Genomic DNA, 17841 nt, shown 5'->3' with positions numbered 1-17841 from the left:
GATCTTACAAATGAAATCTGACTCTAGTATGTGTTCAGTCGCAGGCCCTCATTGAAGAGCTGCTGCTGTACAAGCGTTCTGAAGATCAAATCGAATTGAAGGAGAAACAGTTGTCAACTATGAGGGTGGATGTGTGCAGCACAGAAACTCTGAAGTGCTTAAAAGGTAACCCGTCCCAGAATAAATTGGGTTTCTCTTTGCAGATCTGTAGTTTTCAGGTAATCAGACTGATTAACCCCATAGAGAGACCTTTAGATTGTAGAAGACAGATCTTTGGTTTTCCTGATACTGATTTCATTCATATGAATTTCTAGAATAAATTCTTACTTTTCTCCTCATTTTGTGGGTATATTAGGTTGTGTATAAACAGTTGTATCTCACATGTGTGATTAATTGGGGTTTAGATTTTTTTTTTTTTTTTTTTTTTTTTTTTTTGGTGGTACTGGGGATGGAGCCCAGGGGCATTCTTCTTCCAAGCTACAACCCAGCCCTATATTTTATTCTATTTTATTCTGTGTGTGTGTGTGTGTGTGTGTGTGTGTGTGTGAGAAACCCAGGGGCATTTAACCTCCAAGTTACACCCCCTGCCCTATTTTTTATTTTGAAACCAGGTCTCACTGAGTTGCAGAGGGCCTAACTAAGTAGCTGAGGCTGTCTGCGAACCGTGATCCTCCAGGTTTCAGCCTCCCGAATGCTGGGATTATAAGCGTGCGCCACCACGCCCCGCTATATTTTATTCTTTATTTTGAAACAGGGTCTAAGTAGCAAACAGTCTCACTAAGTGGCTGAGGCTGTCCACGAACCACAATCCTCCAGTCTCAGCCTTTCAGATGCTGGGATTACAAGCATGTGCCATCATGCCAGGCTCTGGGTCATGCCTTTTATATTTATTTATTTATTTATCTATCTATCTATCTATCTATCTATTTATTTGTTTGTTTATTTATGGTACTGGGGATGGAACCCAGGGGCCTTCTACCTCCGGACTACATCCCCAGACCAATTTTATTTTCCTTTATTTCGAAACAGGATCTCACTGAGTTGTAAAGCCCTTTCTTCTTCTTTTTTTTTTTTTTTTTTTTCTTTTTTCTTTTTTTGGTGGTACTGGGGTTCCTGGAAGCCCTACACTCCCAGACCTATTTTTATATTTTCATTTTGGAAACAGGGTCTCCTAAGCCAGAGCACACGGCTGGCTTCGAACCTGCGCGATCCTCCTGTCTCTGCCTCCCAAGCGCGGGGATTACAAGCGTGCGCCACCACTCCCAGCTGTAAAGCCCTTTCTAAGTAGTAGCTAATGCTGTCCTCGAACCACGATCCTCTTGTCTCAGCCTCCCAGATGCTGTCATTATAAGCAAGCGCCACCACACCTGGTGTGGACATGCCTTTTGTGTGTGTGTGTGTGTGTGTGTGTGTGTGTGTGTGTGTTGGGGGTACTGAGGGTAGAACCCAGAGGCTTTCTATCTCTGGGCTATACTTCCAGACTTATTTTATACTTTACTTGGAAACAGGGTCTCACTAAGTTGCTGGGTGCCTTACTCAGTAGCTGAGGCTGGCTTCGAACCTATGCCATCCTCCTGTCTCAGCCTCCCAAGCGTGGGGATTACAAGCGTGTGCCACCATGCCTGGCTGGACATACCCTTTAATAAGGTCACTGTAGTGCTGGGCGTGGTGGCGCACACTTGTAATCCTAGACCTTGGGAGGCTAAAACAGGAGGATTGCAGGTCCATTGCCAGCTTCAGCTACTTTTTGAGGCCTTCTGCAACTTCGTGCGACCTTGCTTCAAAATAAAGCTTGGAGGTAGAATGCCCCTGGGTTCAATCCCCACTTCTAGGGGGAAGAAAATCACTCTTAATGGCTTGTAAATTGCTTGTTGTTCTCTTTTTTTACACTGCAAATTGTATATAATCATATAGGATTTTTTTTTAGAAGATAAGGCTCATGAAGGGAGAAATTACACTTACTCGTTCTTTGCTCTGTCCCAGTGCCTAAAGCAGTACTTAGCACATAGTTGGCATTTGATAAATATTTTTAACTAACGAGTAAATGACTACTAGCTTATTCACTTTGGCACTCTTGTTTTGTTTTTGTTTTTTTACAATACTTTTTTTTTTGGTGGTGTTGGTACTGGGGTTCCTGGAAGCACTTCTTCCTCCAGGCTACACTCCCAGACCTATCTTTTTATATTTTTATTTGGAAACAGGGTCTCTTAAGCCAGCAAGGCTGGCTTTGAACCAGTGCAATCCTCCTGCCTCAGCCTCCCAAGCCCGGCTTACATTTTGTTTTTACACTATACTTTTTTTTGTGTGTGTGTGTGTGGTTGGATTGAACCCAGAGGCGTTTTACCTCCAAGCTGTATCCCTAGCTCTATTTTATTTTGTTTGATGTTATTTTATTTACTGTACTGGGGATGGAACCCAGGGTCATTCTACCTCCGAACTACATCCCAGCCCTATATTTTATTCTTTATTTTGAAACAGGGTCTCTTTCTGTTGCTGAGGGCCTCATGAATTTGTCGAGGCTGTCCTCAAACTGTGATTCTTCTATCTCAGCCTCCCAAGTACTGAGATTCAGGCATGCACCACTACACACGACTCATAGCATACTTTAACTTGAACATTTGTTACCCAATATAATCCACACAACAACCCAAAAATGTACTAAAAATTTCATCGTTGTTTTCTTGGTATTGGGTATTGAACCAATAGGCATTCTAGAATTCTCCAAGTTATACCCCCAGCCTTTGTATCTTTTGTTTTGAAACAGGGTTTCACTAGGTTGCTGAGAGTCTCAATACATTGCTCAGTCTGGTCTTGAACCTTTAATCCTCCTGTTTCAGCCTCCCAAATACTGGGATTTTAGCTATACCTAGCTATTACCCAGGGGCATTCTACCTCTGAGCTACACCTTCAGCCCTGTTTTGTATTCTTTATTTTGAAACAAGGTCTCACTGAGTTGCAAGGGGCCTCAATAAGTAGCTGAAGCTGTCTGGGAACCTGCTACCCCTTTGTCTCAGCCTCCTGAATGCTGGGATTATAAGAATGCGCCACCACGCCTGGCTTCTCCCCCACCCCCAGTACAGGGAATTGAACCCTGGGGCTTTCTACCTTGGAGCTACACTTGATCTCTATTTTTTAATCCTTTATTTTGAAACAGAGTCTCACTAATTTGCTAAGTACCTGAGGCTGGCTGGGAATCTGTGACCCTCCTGTCTTGCCTCCCAAGTACTGGGATTACAAGCATGCGCCACCATGCCTGGCTTATTCATGAGAAAATTGAGACTTAAGCCTGCATGGCAGCACACACTTGTTATCCCAGTATTTGGAATTGAGCCTCATTCTTTTATTCCTGATTAGCAGTGTGGCATCAGATTTGTGAAGAGTGGCTGGGCATGGTGGCACATGCCTGTAATTTCAGTACTTGGGAGGCTGAGACAGGAGGATCACAGGTTTGAAGGCAGCCTCAGTAATTTAGTGTGGCTCTCAGCAATTTAATGAGCCCCTGTTTGAAAATAAAAAATAAAATGAGGCTTAGGATGTAGCTAAGGAGTAGAATGCCCCTGGGTTCCATCCCCAGACCTGCAAAAGTTTTTTAACAAAAAAGTGAAAAAAATTTTTGGAGTATGTGTGTGGGTGTATGTAGAAAAGGAATGGAGCCAGGCCTGGCAGTGCGTGCTGTACTTGTAATCCTGGTACTTGGGAGGTTAAGGCAGAGAATTAGAGGTTTGAGAGAAGCCTCAGCAACATAGTGATGCTCTTAGCAACCTAGGGAGACTCCATTTCATCACAAAAATGGAAAAGGACTGGGGGTAGAATGCCCTTAGGTTCAAACCCCCGGCAAATACCTCGTGCCACAAAACATTAAAATAATAAAAAGAAGCCGAGCATGGTAGTGCACACTTGTAATCTCAGTACTTGGGAGGCTAAGGAAGGGTGATCTCAGGTTGCAGGACAGCCTCCGCAATCTTGTGAAGTTCTTCATAACTTAGACCCTGTTTCAACATAGAAATAGTGCTGGGGTGTGTCTATCTTAATTTAAAATGTCTTCACTCTTTCTTCACTCTAGCAGATTCACACGAATCTGTTTTGTGAAGAATTAATTTGTTTGTGATTTGGAGAAGCTTTAAGTTAAAATTTTGAAACTAAACATACTATACTGAAAGGCCGCAGGAACAGGTTTATAGAATAGCAAAAAACAGGTTCACGGGGTTTACCTCAAAAGTGTAAATTTTTCACTTGTTCTTTTCTTAATCTTAAATACTTTCTCTGTTGTTTTAGATAAAACAGGGGGTAAGAAATTCTCCAAAGAATTTGAAGAGGCAAGCTCTAAGTTGGAGGAATTTGTGAATGGATTAGATAAACAGGTTAAAAATGGGCCTTCACTAACAGAAGCACTGGAAAATGCTGGAATTTTCTATGAAGCACAGTACAAAGAAGTAAAAGTGGTGGCCAATGTAAGTACTAACTATAGCTATCTTACTGTTCAACTTACTGTATCTGAGACTGTTTACTTCTGGTATCTTTTTGAGGGTAAGTGTTACTATCTCCATTTCACAGAAGAAAATTACTTTGGAGAAGAATTTTGTGTGTGTGGCTTATTAGTAGTAGTGGTAGTAGTACTAGTACTACTACCACTACTACTACTACTAGAGATTCAACCCAGGGCATCTTGTACAAGATAATATAGTAAAAGTTGATAGACACTAGATTAAGATCTGTCTGATGCTAAAGCTCATGCATATCTAAGACACCGCTATTACGGGGTATAAAAGTTATTAGTTATAAGCCAGGCGTGGTGGCGCACGCTTCTAATCCCCGCGCTTGGGAGGCTGAGACAGGAGGATCACACGGGTTCGAAGCCAGCCTCAGCTACTTAGTGAGGCTCTCAGCAACTTAGTGGGACCCTGTTTCCAAATAAAATATACAAAATGGTCTGGGAGTATAGCCCGGAGGTAGAAAGCCTCTGGGTTCCACCCCCAGTACCACCACGAAAAAAAAAAAAGTTATTAGTTATTATTACAGGGTATAAAATACGGCAGAAGTATATGTGCTTTTTTATTTTTTATTTTTATTTATTTGTTTTATTTATTTATTTATTTTGGTGGTACTAGGGGTGAAACTCAGAGGCTTTCTACCTCCGGGCTATACTCCCAGACCTATTTTATATTTTATTTGGAAACAGGGTTTCACTAAGTTGCTGAGAGCCTCACTAAGTAGTTGAGGCTGGCTTCGAACTTGTGTGATCCTCCTGTCTCAGCCTCCCAAGTGCAGGGATTACAAGTGTGCGCCACCACGCCTGGCTATGTGCTTCTTTTTTAATCAGAGAACTAGATGAAAACATTCTATTACTAAATTTTATGTAAACAGAATTAAAGATTCTGCTCTCCCCACCCCTCATCAATAGAAAAAGGAAGTGGATATCTATGTAATCGTTTCTGAAAGAAACTGTTTTACAAATTTAAGTTTCAGTCACTCTGGTTACAAAAGTGTATGATACTATCAGACCCACCAATTCCACTTCCTAGAAGCGGTTTCTTTTCTTTTCTTTTCTTTTCTTTTTTTTTTATTTTATTTATTTATTTATTTATTTATTTATTTTTGTACTAGGGATTGAACCCAGGGTCATTCTACCTCTGAGCTACAACCCAACTCTATTTTATTACTGTATTTTGAAACAAGGTCTAAGTTGCTGAGTCTGGCTATGTACCTGCGATCCTCAGGTCTTTACCTCACAAATACTGGGATTACATATGTGAGCCACCTCCTGACTTATTGTTCCTTTTTTTTTCCAGGTCTGGGGATGGAGCCCAGGGCATTCAGCCTACTAGCTACACCCCCCTGCCCTACTTTTTCTTTTTATTTTCTTTTTTATGTGGCTCATACTGAAAATGGCATACATTCAGACTGCTTGGTGCCCTCTCCCCCCGCACTTTCCCTTCCCTTCCCCCCCTCCCAATAATGAGTGTCCAGGTTAACCATGCTATATTCATATTTTTACACAAATTCAGATGTAGCTCCTTCATTAGTCAACCTCAGTCTTCCTCTCCCATCCTTCCATTCTAGCTTTGCTGAGGTTTCCCCTCCGTGTCTGGTCCCTCTGGTATCCCTAGTGCTCCCTACTTTGGGCATATTAGAGAAAACATAAGTCCCTTCTCTTTCTGTACTTGGCTGATCTCACGTAAAGTAATGTTCTCCAGGTCTTTCCATCTTCTTGTGAATGACATGATTTTGTTCTTCTTTATAGAGGAGTAGAATTCCATTGTGTGTATTTTATTCTTTATTTTGAAACAGTATCTCACTAAATTACAGAGGGCCTCACTAAGTAGCTGAGACTGGTGGTGAACAGTGATCCTCTGATCTCAGCCTCCCAAATGTTGGGATTACAAGCATGCACCACCATGCTTGGCTTATTGTTGCTTCTTTAAAAATAATATGTCAGCCAAGCCAGGTGGCGCATGCTGGTAATCCTTATGTTTGGGAGGCTGAAACTAGAGGATTACGGGTTCAAGGCCAGCCTCAGCAATTTAGTGAGACCCTGTTTGAAAATAATAAATAAAAAGGACTGGAGTGGTAGCCAGAGGTAGAATGCCCTGGGTTGAATCCCTAGTAACAGCAACAATAATAATAAGCCACACACACAAAAAAAATCATGTTAATAATAGTAGGAGTAGTAGGATTCGATCTTCCATGCTGTCCTTTATTTTGTCCTTGATTTTTGTCTTGTCTTCTTACTTGCTGCCCTATCTCACATTCCTAGAAAGATGACCAGCACATTGAAGCTACCAATATTAGTTGGTTGGATGGATAGGTAGGAGCAAATAAGGATGAATTATAGTTCACCTTTATATTTCTAATTCAGAGCCTGACATAGTGGCACATATTTTTAATCCCAGTGCTTGGGAGGCTGAGACAAGGAGGATCAGGGAGGGCTTTGAGTATAGCCTCACCAATGTAGCAAACCCTATTTTTTGTTGTTGTATGGGGGAGGTTTTTTTGGTTTTTTGGGTTTTTATTTTTTTTGATGTGCACTACTGGGGATTGAACCCACGGGCATTCTACTTCCAGGTTACACCCCAGCCCTAATTTTTTTTATTCTTTATTTATTTTACTTATTTATTTAGTAGTACTGGGGGTAAAACACAGGGGCTTCCTACCTCTGGGCTACACTCCCAGACGTATTTTATACCTTATTTGGAAACAGGGTCTCACTAAGTTGCTGAGAGCCTAACTAAGTAGCTGAGGCTGGCTTTAAACCTGTGCGATCCTCCTGTCTCAGCCTCCCAAGCGCAGGGATTACAAACGTGCACCACCACACCCAGCTTTATTCTTTATTTTTGAAACGATGTCTTACTAAGTTGGAAGAGAGCCTCGTTAGGTAGCTGAGGCTGGCCACAAACCTGTGATCCTCATGTCTTGGCCTCCCAAATTCTGGGACTACAAGCCCAGATCAGAGACCTTGTTTCAAAATAAAAAATAGAAAGGGCTTGCGTTATAGCTCAGAGGTAGAATGCCCCTAAATTCAATCTCCAGTATCACTCCAAGAAAAAAATCTATCTCAAGCATATATGTAGATTATAGTATTCACTTGGGAAATACATAAGCAAAGATTAGGAACAACTTCATTTTTATTTGTTTGTTTTTGTGTATCTGGGGATGGAATCCAGGGATATTCGACCTCCGAGCTACACCCCCTGCCCCCCCCCCTTTTTTTTTTTTTTTTTTTTTTTTTTTTTTTTGGTGGTGGTTTTGGTACTGGGGTTCCTGGAAACTTTTCTACCTCCGGCTACACTCCCAGACCCATTTTTTATATTTTTATTTGGAAACAGGGTTTCTTAAGCCAGCAAGGCTGGCTTCGAACCTACACGATCCTCCTGTCTCAGCCTCCCAAGCGAGGGATTACAAGCGTGCGCTACCATGCTCGGCCTTATTCTTTATTTTGAAACAGGGTCTCACTAAGTTATGGAGGGCCTCACTAAGGAGCTGAGGCTGTCTGCGAACTGTGATCCTCCTGTCTCAGACTCCCAAATCCTGGGATTACAAACATGCACCACCACACCTGGCTCTACTTACTTTTGTGGGGGGGGGGGGTACTGGGTGTGGAACCCAGAGGCCTTCTACCTCCGGGCTATACTCCCATACCTTTTTTATATTTTATTTGGAAACAGGATCTTACTAAGTTGCTAAAAGCCTCACTAAGCAGCTGAGGCTGGCTTCAAACCCTTGTGATCCTCCTGTCTCAGCCTCCCAAGCGCGGGGATTACAAGTGTGCGCCACCACGCCCGGCTCTACTTCATGTTTTAAACAATAACGATATTTTCTTTTTTGTTCCAGTGATGTTAATAATAATGAGGGAATCTCAGTGTAGTCAAATGGTCAGTTTTGGGTCTTTTCCCCACAGTTAATAAACTCCTTTTTCTCTTTTAGGCATACAAAACTTTTGCTAACCGAGTTAACAATTTAAAGAAAAAGTTGGATCAATTAAAGTCGACCCTTCCTGATCCTGAAGAATCACCAGTTCCTTCTCCAAGTGTGGATGCTCCCTCCCCCACTGGATCTGAGTCTCCATTTCAGGGAATGGGAGGTGAGGAATCCCAGTCACCAGCCATGGAGAGTGAGAAATCGGCCACACCGGAACCCGTGACAGATAATCGCGATGTGGAAGACATGGAACTCTCAGATGTAGAAGATGATGGGGCAAAAATCATCGGTATGTCCACTGTGATTCATTGATAACTTCTGAATCAGTGTGCTTTCCCACCAAGTAATCAGATATTCAAAGATAGTTCAGAGTGGAGCATGGTAGTACACACCTGTAATACCACTCCAGAGGCTAAGGCAAGAGGATGGCGAGTTCAAGGTCAGCCTGGACAACTTACCAAACCCTGTCTCAAAATAAAAAGGACTGGGGGATCTGGCCGAGGTGGCGCACACTTGTAATCCCAGTACTTGGGAGGCTGGGACAGGAGGATCACCATTCATGGATAGCCTCGGCTACTTTAGTGAGGCCTTTTGCAACTTATTGAGACCTTGTTTCAAAATAAAGAATTAAAAAATAGGGCTGGGGGTGTAGCTTGGAGGTAGAATGCCCTTGGCTTCCATCCCCAGTACCGCAAAGGAAGGAAGGAAGGGAGGGGAAAAGAAAAAAAATCACTAAATTACTGAGGCTGGCCTCAGACCTGTGGTCTTCCTGTCATCCTCCCAAATATTGAGATTACAAAGCTGGGCGTGGTGGTGCAGGCTAGTAATCCCAGCATTGGGAGGCTGAGACTGGAGGATCGCAGTTCGCAGACAGCCTCAGCTACTTAGTGAGGCACTCCACAACTCAGTGAGACCCTGTTTCAAAATAAAGAATTAAAAAAAAATTGGTCAGGGGGTGTAGCTCGAAGGTCCAATGCCTCTGGATTCTATCCCAGACCTGCAAAATAATAATATATATATATATATATATATATAATTTTACAGGTGTGTGTCACCACACCCAGCTACATGTGTAGCTTGAATCATATTTTTTACCAGCTCCAGGGGTAGGGCTATTTATATGGATTTCCATATTTATTTTGTTGCTAGGGTTTGTGCCAGGGGCGTTCTGTTTTGTTTTTGATTCCAGGGGCCTTATACTTCCAAGCTATATTCCCAGACCTATTTTATTTTATTTGAAAACAGGGTCTTACTGTTTGCTGAGGCTGTCCTCAAACCTGCAATCCTCCTGTAGTGGGAGGATTGCAGCCTCCCAAGTACTGGGATTACAGGCGTCCACATCCAGTCCAGCACGCCAGGGTCATTCCAATTCTGAGCTTTGTCCCCAGCCCTGGTTTTTTTTGGGGGGGGTTTTGTTTTGTGTGTGTGTGTGTGTGTGTGTGTGTGTGTGTGTGTGTGTGTGTGTGTATTACTGGGTGTGGAGCCCAGAGGCCTTCTACCTCCTTGCGTACCACCATGCCCAGCTCCCAACCCCCCCCCCCACTTTTTTTCCCCTCTGAGCTATACCTCCAGCCCTTTTGGTGGGGGGGGAGTCTGGGGGTGGAACCCAGGGACATTTGACCTCTGAGCTACACCCCTTGGCCTACTTTATATTTATTTTGAAATAGGGTCTCACTAATTTGCAGGGGGTCTCACTAAATAGCTGAGGCTGTCCGCAAACTGTGATCCTCCTGTCTCAGCCTCCCGAATGATGGAATTATAAGCGTGCGCCACCAAGCTTGGCTCCTATTTTTCATTCTTTTATTTTGAAACAGGGCCTCACTAACTTGTAGAACGTTTCACTAAGTAGGTGAGGCTAGCCATGAACTTGCTGGATCCTCCTGTATCAGCTTCCCAAGTACTGAGATCACACGCTTGTGCAACCATGCCCAGCTCCTTTTCTTATTTTTGTGGTATTAGGGATTGAACCCAGAAGCCTTCTACCTCTGGGCTACACATGCCCTGGCCTTTTTTTTTTTTTTCCAGTACTGGGGATGGAGCCCAGGGTATTCTACCTCAAAGCTACATCCTCAACCCTATTTTTTATTGTTTATATTTTTGAAACAGGTCTCACTGAGTTGCAAAGGGCCTCACTAATTAGCTGAGACTGTCTGCAAACCTGCAATCCTCCTGTCTCAGCCTCCTAAGTTCTGGGATTACAAGCATGCACCACCACGCCCAGCTTATTTTTTTGTTGTTGTTTTGGAATAGGGTTTTGCTAGGTTTCCGAGAGTCTCTCTCTATTTCCGATGCTGTCCTCAAAGCTACAATTCTCTGTCTCAGCCTCCTAAGTACTGGCATTACAGATATGTGTCACCATGCCTGGCTTGTTTTTTAATTTAAAACAGCACCTGGCTTAACTGCTCAGGTGTCACTAAATTCCTAATTCTCAGTAAACTCCAACCTGTGATCCTTCTTTCAAAGTTGTACCCAGCTATACCTTCACTCTTGATTCCCACAGCTCTCAGGCCATTAGCGAGACCTTGCTTTAAATTTTTAAAAAATAGCCAGGCGTGGTGGTGCCCGTTTGTAATCCCAAGACTTGGGAGGCTGAAACAGGAGGATTGTGCAGGTTCAGAGCCAGCCTCAGCTTTTTAGTGAGGCCCTCTGCAACTTAGTGACTACTTAAAAATAAAGAGTAAAAGAATCAGTCTGAGCCGGGAGTGGTGGCGCATGCATGTAATCCCAGCATTCAGGAGGCTGAAACTGGAGGATCGTGGTTCGCGGACAGTCTCAGCTACTTAGGCCCTCCGCAACGTAGTGAGACCCTGTTTCAAATTAAAGAATAAAGCCAGAGCCGGGCGTGGTGGCGCATGCTTGTAATCCCCACGCTTGGGAGGCTGACACAGGAGGATCGCACGGGTTCGAAGCCAGCCTCAGCTACTTAGTGAGGGTCTCAGCAACTTAGTGAGACCCTGTTTCCAAATAAAATATAAAATAGGTTTGGGAGTATAGCCCGGAGGTAGAAAGCCTCTAGGTTCTACCCCAAGTACCACCTAAAAAAAAAAAAAAAAAAAGAATAAAGCTGGGCGTGGTGGCGCACGCTTAAAATCCCCTTGCTTGGGAGGCAGATACAGGAGGATCGTGCAAGACCCTGTTTCCAAATTTAAAAAAGTATAAAAATAGGTCTGGGAGTGTAGCCCGGAGGTAGAAGGGTTTTCAGGAAATCAAGTACCACTCAAAAGAATAAAAAAATAGGGCAGGGGGTGTGGCTCGGAGGTCAAATACATCTGGGTTCCATCCCCAGACCCGCAAAAAAAAAATCAATCTGAGAGTGTAGCCTGAAGGTAGAAAGCCCCTTGGTTTCATCCCTAGTAACCCCCCCCCCCAAAATTTTTTTTTTTAATATATAAAAATGAGTCAGGCATGATGGCACATGCTTGTAATCCCAGGATTTGGGAGGCTGAGACTGGAGGGTCTGGGTTCATGGACAGCCTCAGCTACTAAATGAGGCCCTTTGCAATTCAGTGAGACCCTGAAAAATTAAGAATTTTGAAGAATTAAAAAAAATTAAGAAAATGAAGAATTAAAAAATAGGGTTGGGGGTATAGCTTAGAGGTGAAATCCCCTGAGTTCCATTCTAGTACCGCAAAAAAATTAAATAAATAAATAATGGCTGGAGTGTATCTTAAAAGTTAGACCTCCTTCAGGCCTCAACCCCCAGTCTCCCACACACACACATATGCATGAAGTGAATTTTTTTTTCTCTCTAGAGTTACGCTTTTTCTCTCAAATCGGGGAATATTAGTTCATATTGTTTCATATTGGAAGCAGAGTCTAGAATGTAATATCTCTTTTTCTTTGTTGAAACAGTGGATGATAGGAAGGAAAAACCTATGGAGAAATCTGCAGTCTCTACTTCTGTGTCTACAAAACCTACAGAAAGTATCTCAAAAGCCTCTTCATGCGCCCCTGTGCCTGTGACCATGACAGCGACCCCTCCCCTTCCGAAGCCTGTGACATCTCTTCTGTCGCCCTCCTCAACTTTGGCTTTGCCCAACCTGGCTAACGTGGACCTAGCAAAGATCAGCTCCATCCTGAGCAGCCTGACGTCAGTCATGAAGAACACGGGTAAGCAAGCTCCGTGAGAAGAGAAAAGGTTTATTTCCATCTTCTTAAATTGAGCCATCAGTCAGTTTTGTTATTGTTGTTGGGTGGTTTGTTTTTTTTTTTTTTTTTTTTTTTTTTTGGTGGTACTGGAGATGGAACCCTTCTTCCTCTGGGCTACACTCCTACACTCCCAGACACCTATTATTTATATTATATATATATATTTATATTATATATATATATATATATATATATATTTTTTTTTTTTTTTTTTTTAAACAGGGTCTCTTAAGCCAGCAAGGCTGGCTTCGAACCTGCGTGATCCTCCTGTCTTAGCCTCCCAAGTGCAGGGATTACAAGCGTATACCACCTCGCCCGGCTTTTATTTATTTTTTAATTGAAAAAATACAACAAGTCAGAGCTGGAAATCCCAGTACTTGGGAGGCTAAGACAGGAGGATTGTAGGTTCAAGGCCCGCCTCAGCAATTTACCATAACCCTGTTTCAAAATAAAAACCTAGCTGGGCGTGGTGGCGCACACTTGTAATCCCAGCATTTGGGAGGCTGAGACCGGAGGATCGCAGTTCGCAGATAGCCTCAGCTACCTAGTGAGGCCCTCTGCAACTCAGTGAGATGCGGTTTCAAAATAAAGAATAAAAAATAGGGCAGGGCGTGTAACTCAGAGGTTGAATACCCCTGGGTTCCATCCCCAGACCCGCAAAAAAATAAAAATAAATAAAAACTTAAAAGAGCTAGGAGTATGGCTTGGAGGTATAATAACACTGGGTTCAATCCCTAGTACCAAAAAAATGAAATCAATACATAATACTATTGTTATAGAAAATAAAAGAGACTAAAATAAATATCTGTAATTCTCCTACCCCAAAGAAAACCATTTGTAGCCGGGCGTGGTGGCACATAATTGTAATCCCAGCATTTGCGAGGCTGAGACCGAAGGATCGCAGTTCACAGACAGCCTCAGCTACTTAACGAGGCCTTTCACAATTCAGTGAGACCCTGTTTCAAAATAAAGAATAAAAAGTTGGGCAGGGGGTGTAGCTCGGAGGTCATATGCCTCTGGGTTCCATTCCCAGACCCGCAAAAAAAAAAAAAAAGAAAGAAAACCATTTGTGCTTACCCTTACAAATATATGTGTATATGACTGGGGGACTAAGTATTTGTAATAATTTTTCTTTGAATAATTGAAAAGTATTACATATATTAGAACCAGCTATTCAAAATATAAGTAAGCCAGGCATAGTGGCACATGCCTATAATCCCACTACTTGAGAGGCTGAGACAGTAGGATTACAGGTTTGAGGGACAGCCTCAGCAAATAGACTCCTTAACCTAGCAGGACCCCGTTGCAAAATAAAATTAATAAAACAGGGCTGAGGGTGTAGCTCTGATATAGAATGCACCTGAGTTTAATCCCTAGTATCACAAAAAAATAAGTAAATAAATAAAATTAAATTTAAGTACCTATCCTGACCATTTTATGTAATTAAATATTCATCTGCATCATTTTTAATGGCTGTATAGTGTTTAATCCTTCATTAATGTTTCATTATTAACATTTACTATGTTTTCATCTTTTCACTATTGTAAAGAATACTATAATGTGGAATTTGGGTGGAAAAATTTTACAAACAAGCCAGGTGTGGTGGCACACGCCTGCAATCTCAGTACTTGAGAGGCTGAGACAGGAGGCTCATAGGTTCAAGACCAGCCTCAATGTTTTAGCAAGACAAAAAAAATTAAGCTTTGCGTGGTGGCTCACACTTGTAATCCCAGCATTTGGGAGGCTGAGACAGGAGGATCGCTTCTCGCAGCCTCAGCTACTTAGTGAGGCCCTTTGCAACTCAATGAGACACTATTTTTTTTTTTTTCTTCAGTACTGAGGATGGAACACAGGGGCATTCTACTTCCGAGCTGCATCCCCAGCCCTATTTTTTATTCTTTATTTTGAAACAGGGTCTCAGTGAGTTTCAAAGGGCCTCACTAAGTAGCTGAGACAGTCCCGCGAACCGCAATCCTCCAGTCTCAGCCTCCCGAATGCTGGGATTACAAGCCTGCACCACCACATCCGGCTCCCAGCCCTATTTTTTATTCTTTATTTTGAAACAGGGTCTCACTAATTTTCAGAGGACCTCACTAAGTATCTGAGGTTGGCTGTGAATCTACAGTCCTCCTATCCCAGCCTCCCAAGTACTGGGATTACAAGCTGGAAACTTTAATTAAGAAAGCTAAACTGTGTGTGGTGGAACTCGCTTGTAATCTTTACTATTTGGGAATTTGACACAAAAGGATTATAGAAGCTGGGTGTAGTGTTGCACGCTTAGAATCCGAGCATTTGGGAAGCTGAAACAGGATTGCAGTTGACGCACAGCCTCATCTACTTAGTGAGGTCCTTTGCAACTCAGTAAGACCCTGTTTGAAAATAAAGAATAAAAAATAGGGCTGAGCTGGACATGGTGGTGCACTCTTGTAATCCCCGTGCCTGGGAGGTAGAGACAAGAGGATCACGCAGGTTCGAAGCCAGCCTTGCTGGCTTAAGAGACCCTGTTTCCAAATAAAAATATAAAATAGGTCTGGGAGTGTAACCCGGAGGTAGAAGGGTTCCATCCCCACTACCACCAAAAAAAAAAAAAAAAAGGGCTGGGAGTGTAGCTTGGAATGCCTCTGGATTCCATCCCCAGTACTTGAAAAAAAAAGAAGGATTGCCAGTTCACAGCCAACCTCAGCTACTTAGTGAGGCCTCCTGCAACTTAATGAGATCCTATTTCAAAATACGAATAAAAAATAGGGCTTAGGGTTAGAGGTAGAATATCTCTGGGTTCAATCCCCAGTACCAAATAAATAAATAAATAAAATAAAGCTAGATGGGCACTCTGGCACAGGCTTGTAACCCCATCTACTCTGGAGGCAAGCTGTAGGCCAGTCTGGGCAATTTAAAAAAACCCTGTTCCCAAATAAGACTCTTTTTAAGGCGCTAGGTATATAACTTGGAGATATAGTACTTGCCTACTAACAAGCTTGAGGCCCAAGGTTTGTCCCTGGTACCACAAAAAAAAAAAAAAAAAAAAAAAAGCCAGGCATGGTACCACACGCTTGTAATTCCAGCGCTTGGGAGGCTGAGACGGGAGGATTGCACAGGTTCGAAGCCAGCCTCAGCTATGTAGTGAGGCTCTCAGCAACTTAGTGAGACCCTGTTTCCAAATAAAGTATAAAATAGGTCTGGGAGTATAGCCTGGAGGTAGAGAAGCCCCTGGGTTCCACCCCCAGTACCACAAAAATAAATAAGTAATAAAGAATCGAAAATAGGGCTAGGGTATAGCTCCGAGGTAGAATACCCCTGGGTTCCATGCCCAGTACCAAAAAAAATTAAAAAGTACTATTTTATATACCTAGTCTGTGAAAGCTCCTGTTGTTCACTACCCTCTCCACTGTTTTGCTTTCTTTAATCTATGTCACATGCTGCCTTTAAAGTTTTACTGTTTTTTTTTTTTTATTCAAAATACAGTTATAGCCAGGTGTGGTAGCACAGGCTTATAATCACAGTATTTGGGAGGCTGAAACAGGAGGATCACAGATGGTTCGTGGCCACCAACCTCACCTACTTAGTGAGGCCTCCACACTTAGTGAGACCCTGTAGCTTGGATGTAGAATACCCCTGGGCCAAATCCCCAGTACTGCAAAATAAAAAAAAGAAAGAAAAAAAATCATCCCATTGCTTTATCATGTAAAAACATAAAGTTACTTACATACTCTGATTTTATTTTATTTTTATTTTTTGGTGGTATTGGGGGTGAAGTCCAGGGGCATTCTATCTCTGAGGTATACTCCTAGCCCTACTATTTTTATTTTTTTATTTTTTTTTTTTTTTTTTTGGTGGTACTGGGGGTGGAACCCAGAGGCTTTCTACCTCTAGGCTATACTCCCAGACCTTTTTTATATTTTATTTGGAAACAGTATCTCATTAAGCTGCTGAGAGCCTCACTACGTAGCTGAGGCTGGCTTTGAACCTGTGCCATCCTCCTGTTTCAGCCTCCCAAGTGCGGGGATTATAAGCATGCACCACCACACCCAGCTCTATTTATTTTTTGTGTGTGTGGTTGCCGGGATGGAATCCAGGGCCATTCTACCTCTGAGCTACACCCCCAGGCCAGTTGTTTTGGTTGGTTGGTGGTTGGTTGGTTGGTTGGTTGGTTCTATGGTACTGGGGATGGAATCCCGGGGGCATTCTACCTCCAAGCTACATCCTCAGTCCTATTTTTTTTACTTTTTTTTTTTTTTTTTTTTTTTTTTTTTTTTTTGCAAGTTTGGGGATGGAAGCCGGGGCATTTAACCTCCAAGCTACACTCCCTGCCCAATTTTTTATTCTTTATTTTGAAGCAGGGTCTCACTAAGTTACGGAGGACCTCACTTAGTACCTGAGGCTGGCTTCGAACCTAAGTGATCCTCCTGTCTCACCCTTTCAAATGCTGGGATTACAAGTGTGTGCCATCATGCCCAGCAGCCTTGTTTTTTATTCTTTATTTTGGTGTGTATATATAATTTGTTTTGTTCTTTTGTGGGTCTGGGGATGGAACCCAGGATATTCTACCTCTAAGCTATACCCCAGCCCTATTTTGCAACCTATCACTGAGTTGCAAAGGGCCTCACTAAGTAACTGAGGCTGTCCAAGAACCACGATCCTCCTGTCTTGGCCTCCCAAATGATGGGATTACAAGCCTGTGCCACCATACCTGGCTTGCTTTATTTATTTATTTATTTATTTTTGAAACTGGGTCTCACTAGGCTAATATTCTCACTAGTTGCTGAAGCTGTCCTCAAACCTGTGATCCTCATGTTTCAACTTCCCAAATCCTGGGATTACATACATGAGCCACCACACATGGTTTATACTTTTTTTTTTCTAGTACTGGGCCTTGAACTCAGGGAATATTCTATCTCTAAGCTATACCCCTAGCCCTACTTTTCATTCTTTATATTGAAGCAGAGTATCACTAAGTTGTTGAGGGCCTCACTAAGTAGCCAAGGCTGGCCTCAAACCTCTGATCCTCCTGCTCAGCCTCCCAAGTACTGGAATTACAAGCGTGCACCACCACACCCAGCTACCCACCAGTTGCACCAAGTGTTGGTGCCATTTGAAGAGAAAAAAGAAGTAGGTTTTCTGGTCTCTCTCTCTCTCTCTTTTTTTTTTTTTTTTTTTTTTTTCTTTCAGGTCTAGGGATGGAACCGAGGCATTTGACCTCTGAGCTACACCCCCTGCCCTATTTTTTAATTCTTTATTTTGAAACAGCGTCTCACTGAGTTGCGGAGGGCCTCACTAAGT

General features: G+C 42.7%; 1 protein-coding gene across 11 annotated transcripts in view; it reads left to right on the top strand.

Moving 5' to 3' along the window:
- Positions 1-17841, top strand: part of RPRD2 (regulation of nuclear pre-mRNA domain containing 2) — a gene marked incomplete at both ends in the record, with an annotated part of 69057 nt that overhangs the window by 42510 nt on the left and 8706 nt on the right. For all 11 annotated transcript variants that reach the window (XM_080690589.1, XM_080690587.1, XM_080690588.1 and 8 more), the window contains 4 exons: positions 39-165; positions 4276-4451; positions 8422-8704; positions 12268-12525. In XM_080690589.1, coding sequence (XP_080546715.1) covers positions 39-165; positions 4276-4451; positions 8422-8704; positions 12268-12525 — 844 coding nt within the window. The remainder of the gene's footprint in view (positions 1-38; positions 166-4275; positions 4452-8421; positions 8705-12267; positions 12526-17841) is intronic.

Source organism: Muscardinus avellanarius, assembly GCF_963383645.1.
Source record: "Muscardinus avellanarius genome assembly, chromosome: 3".
Classification (NCBI taxonomy): domain Eukaryota; kingdom Metazoa; phylum Chordata; class Mammalia; order Rodentia; family Gliridae; genus Muscardinus; species Muscardinus avellanarius.
This window is presented reverse-complemented; position numbering and strand designations above follow the sequence as displayed.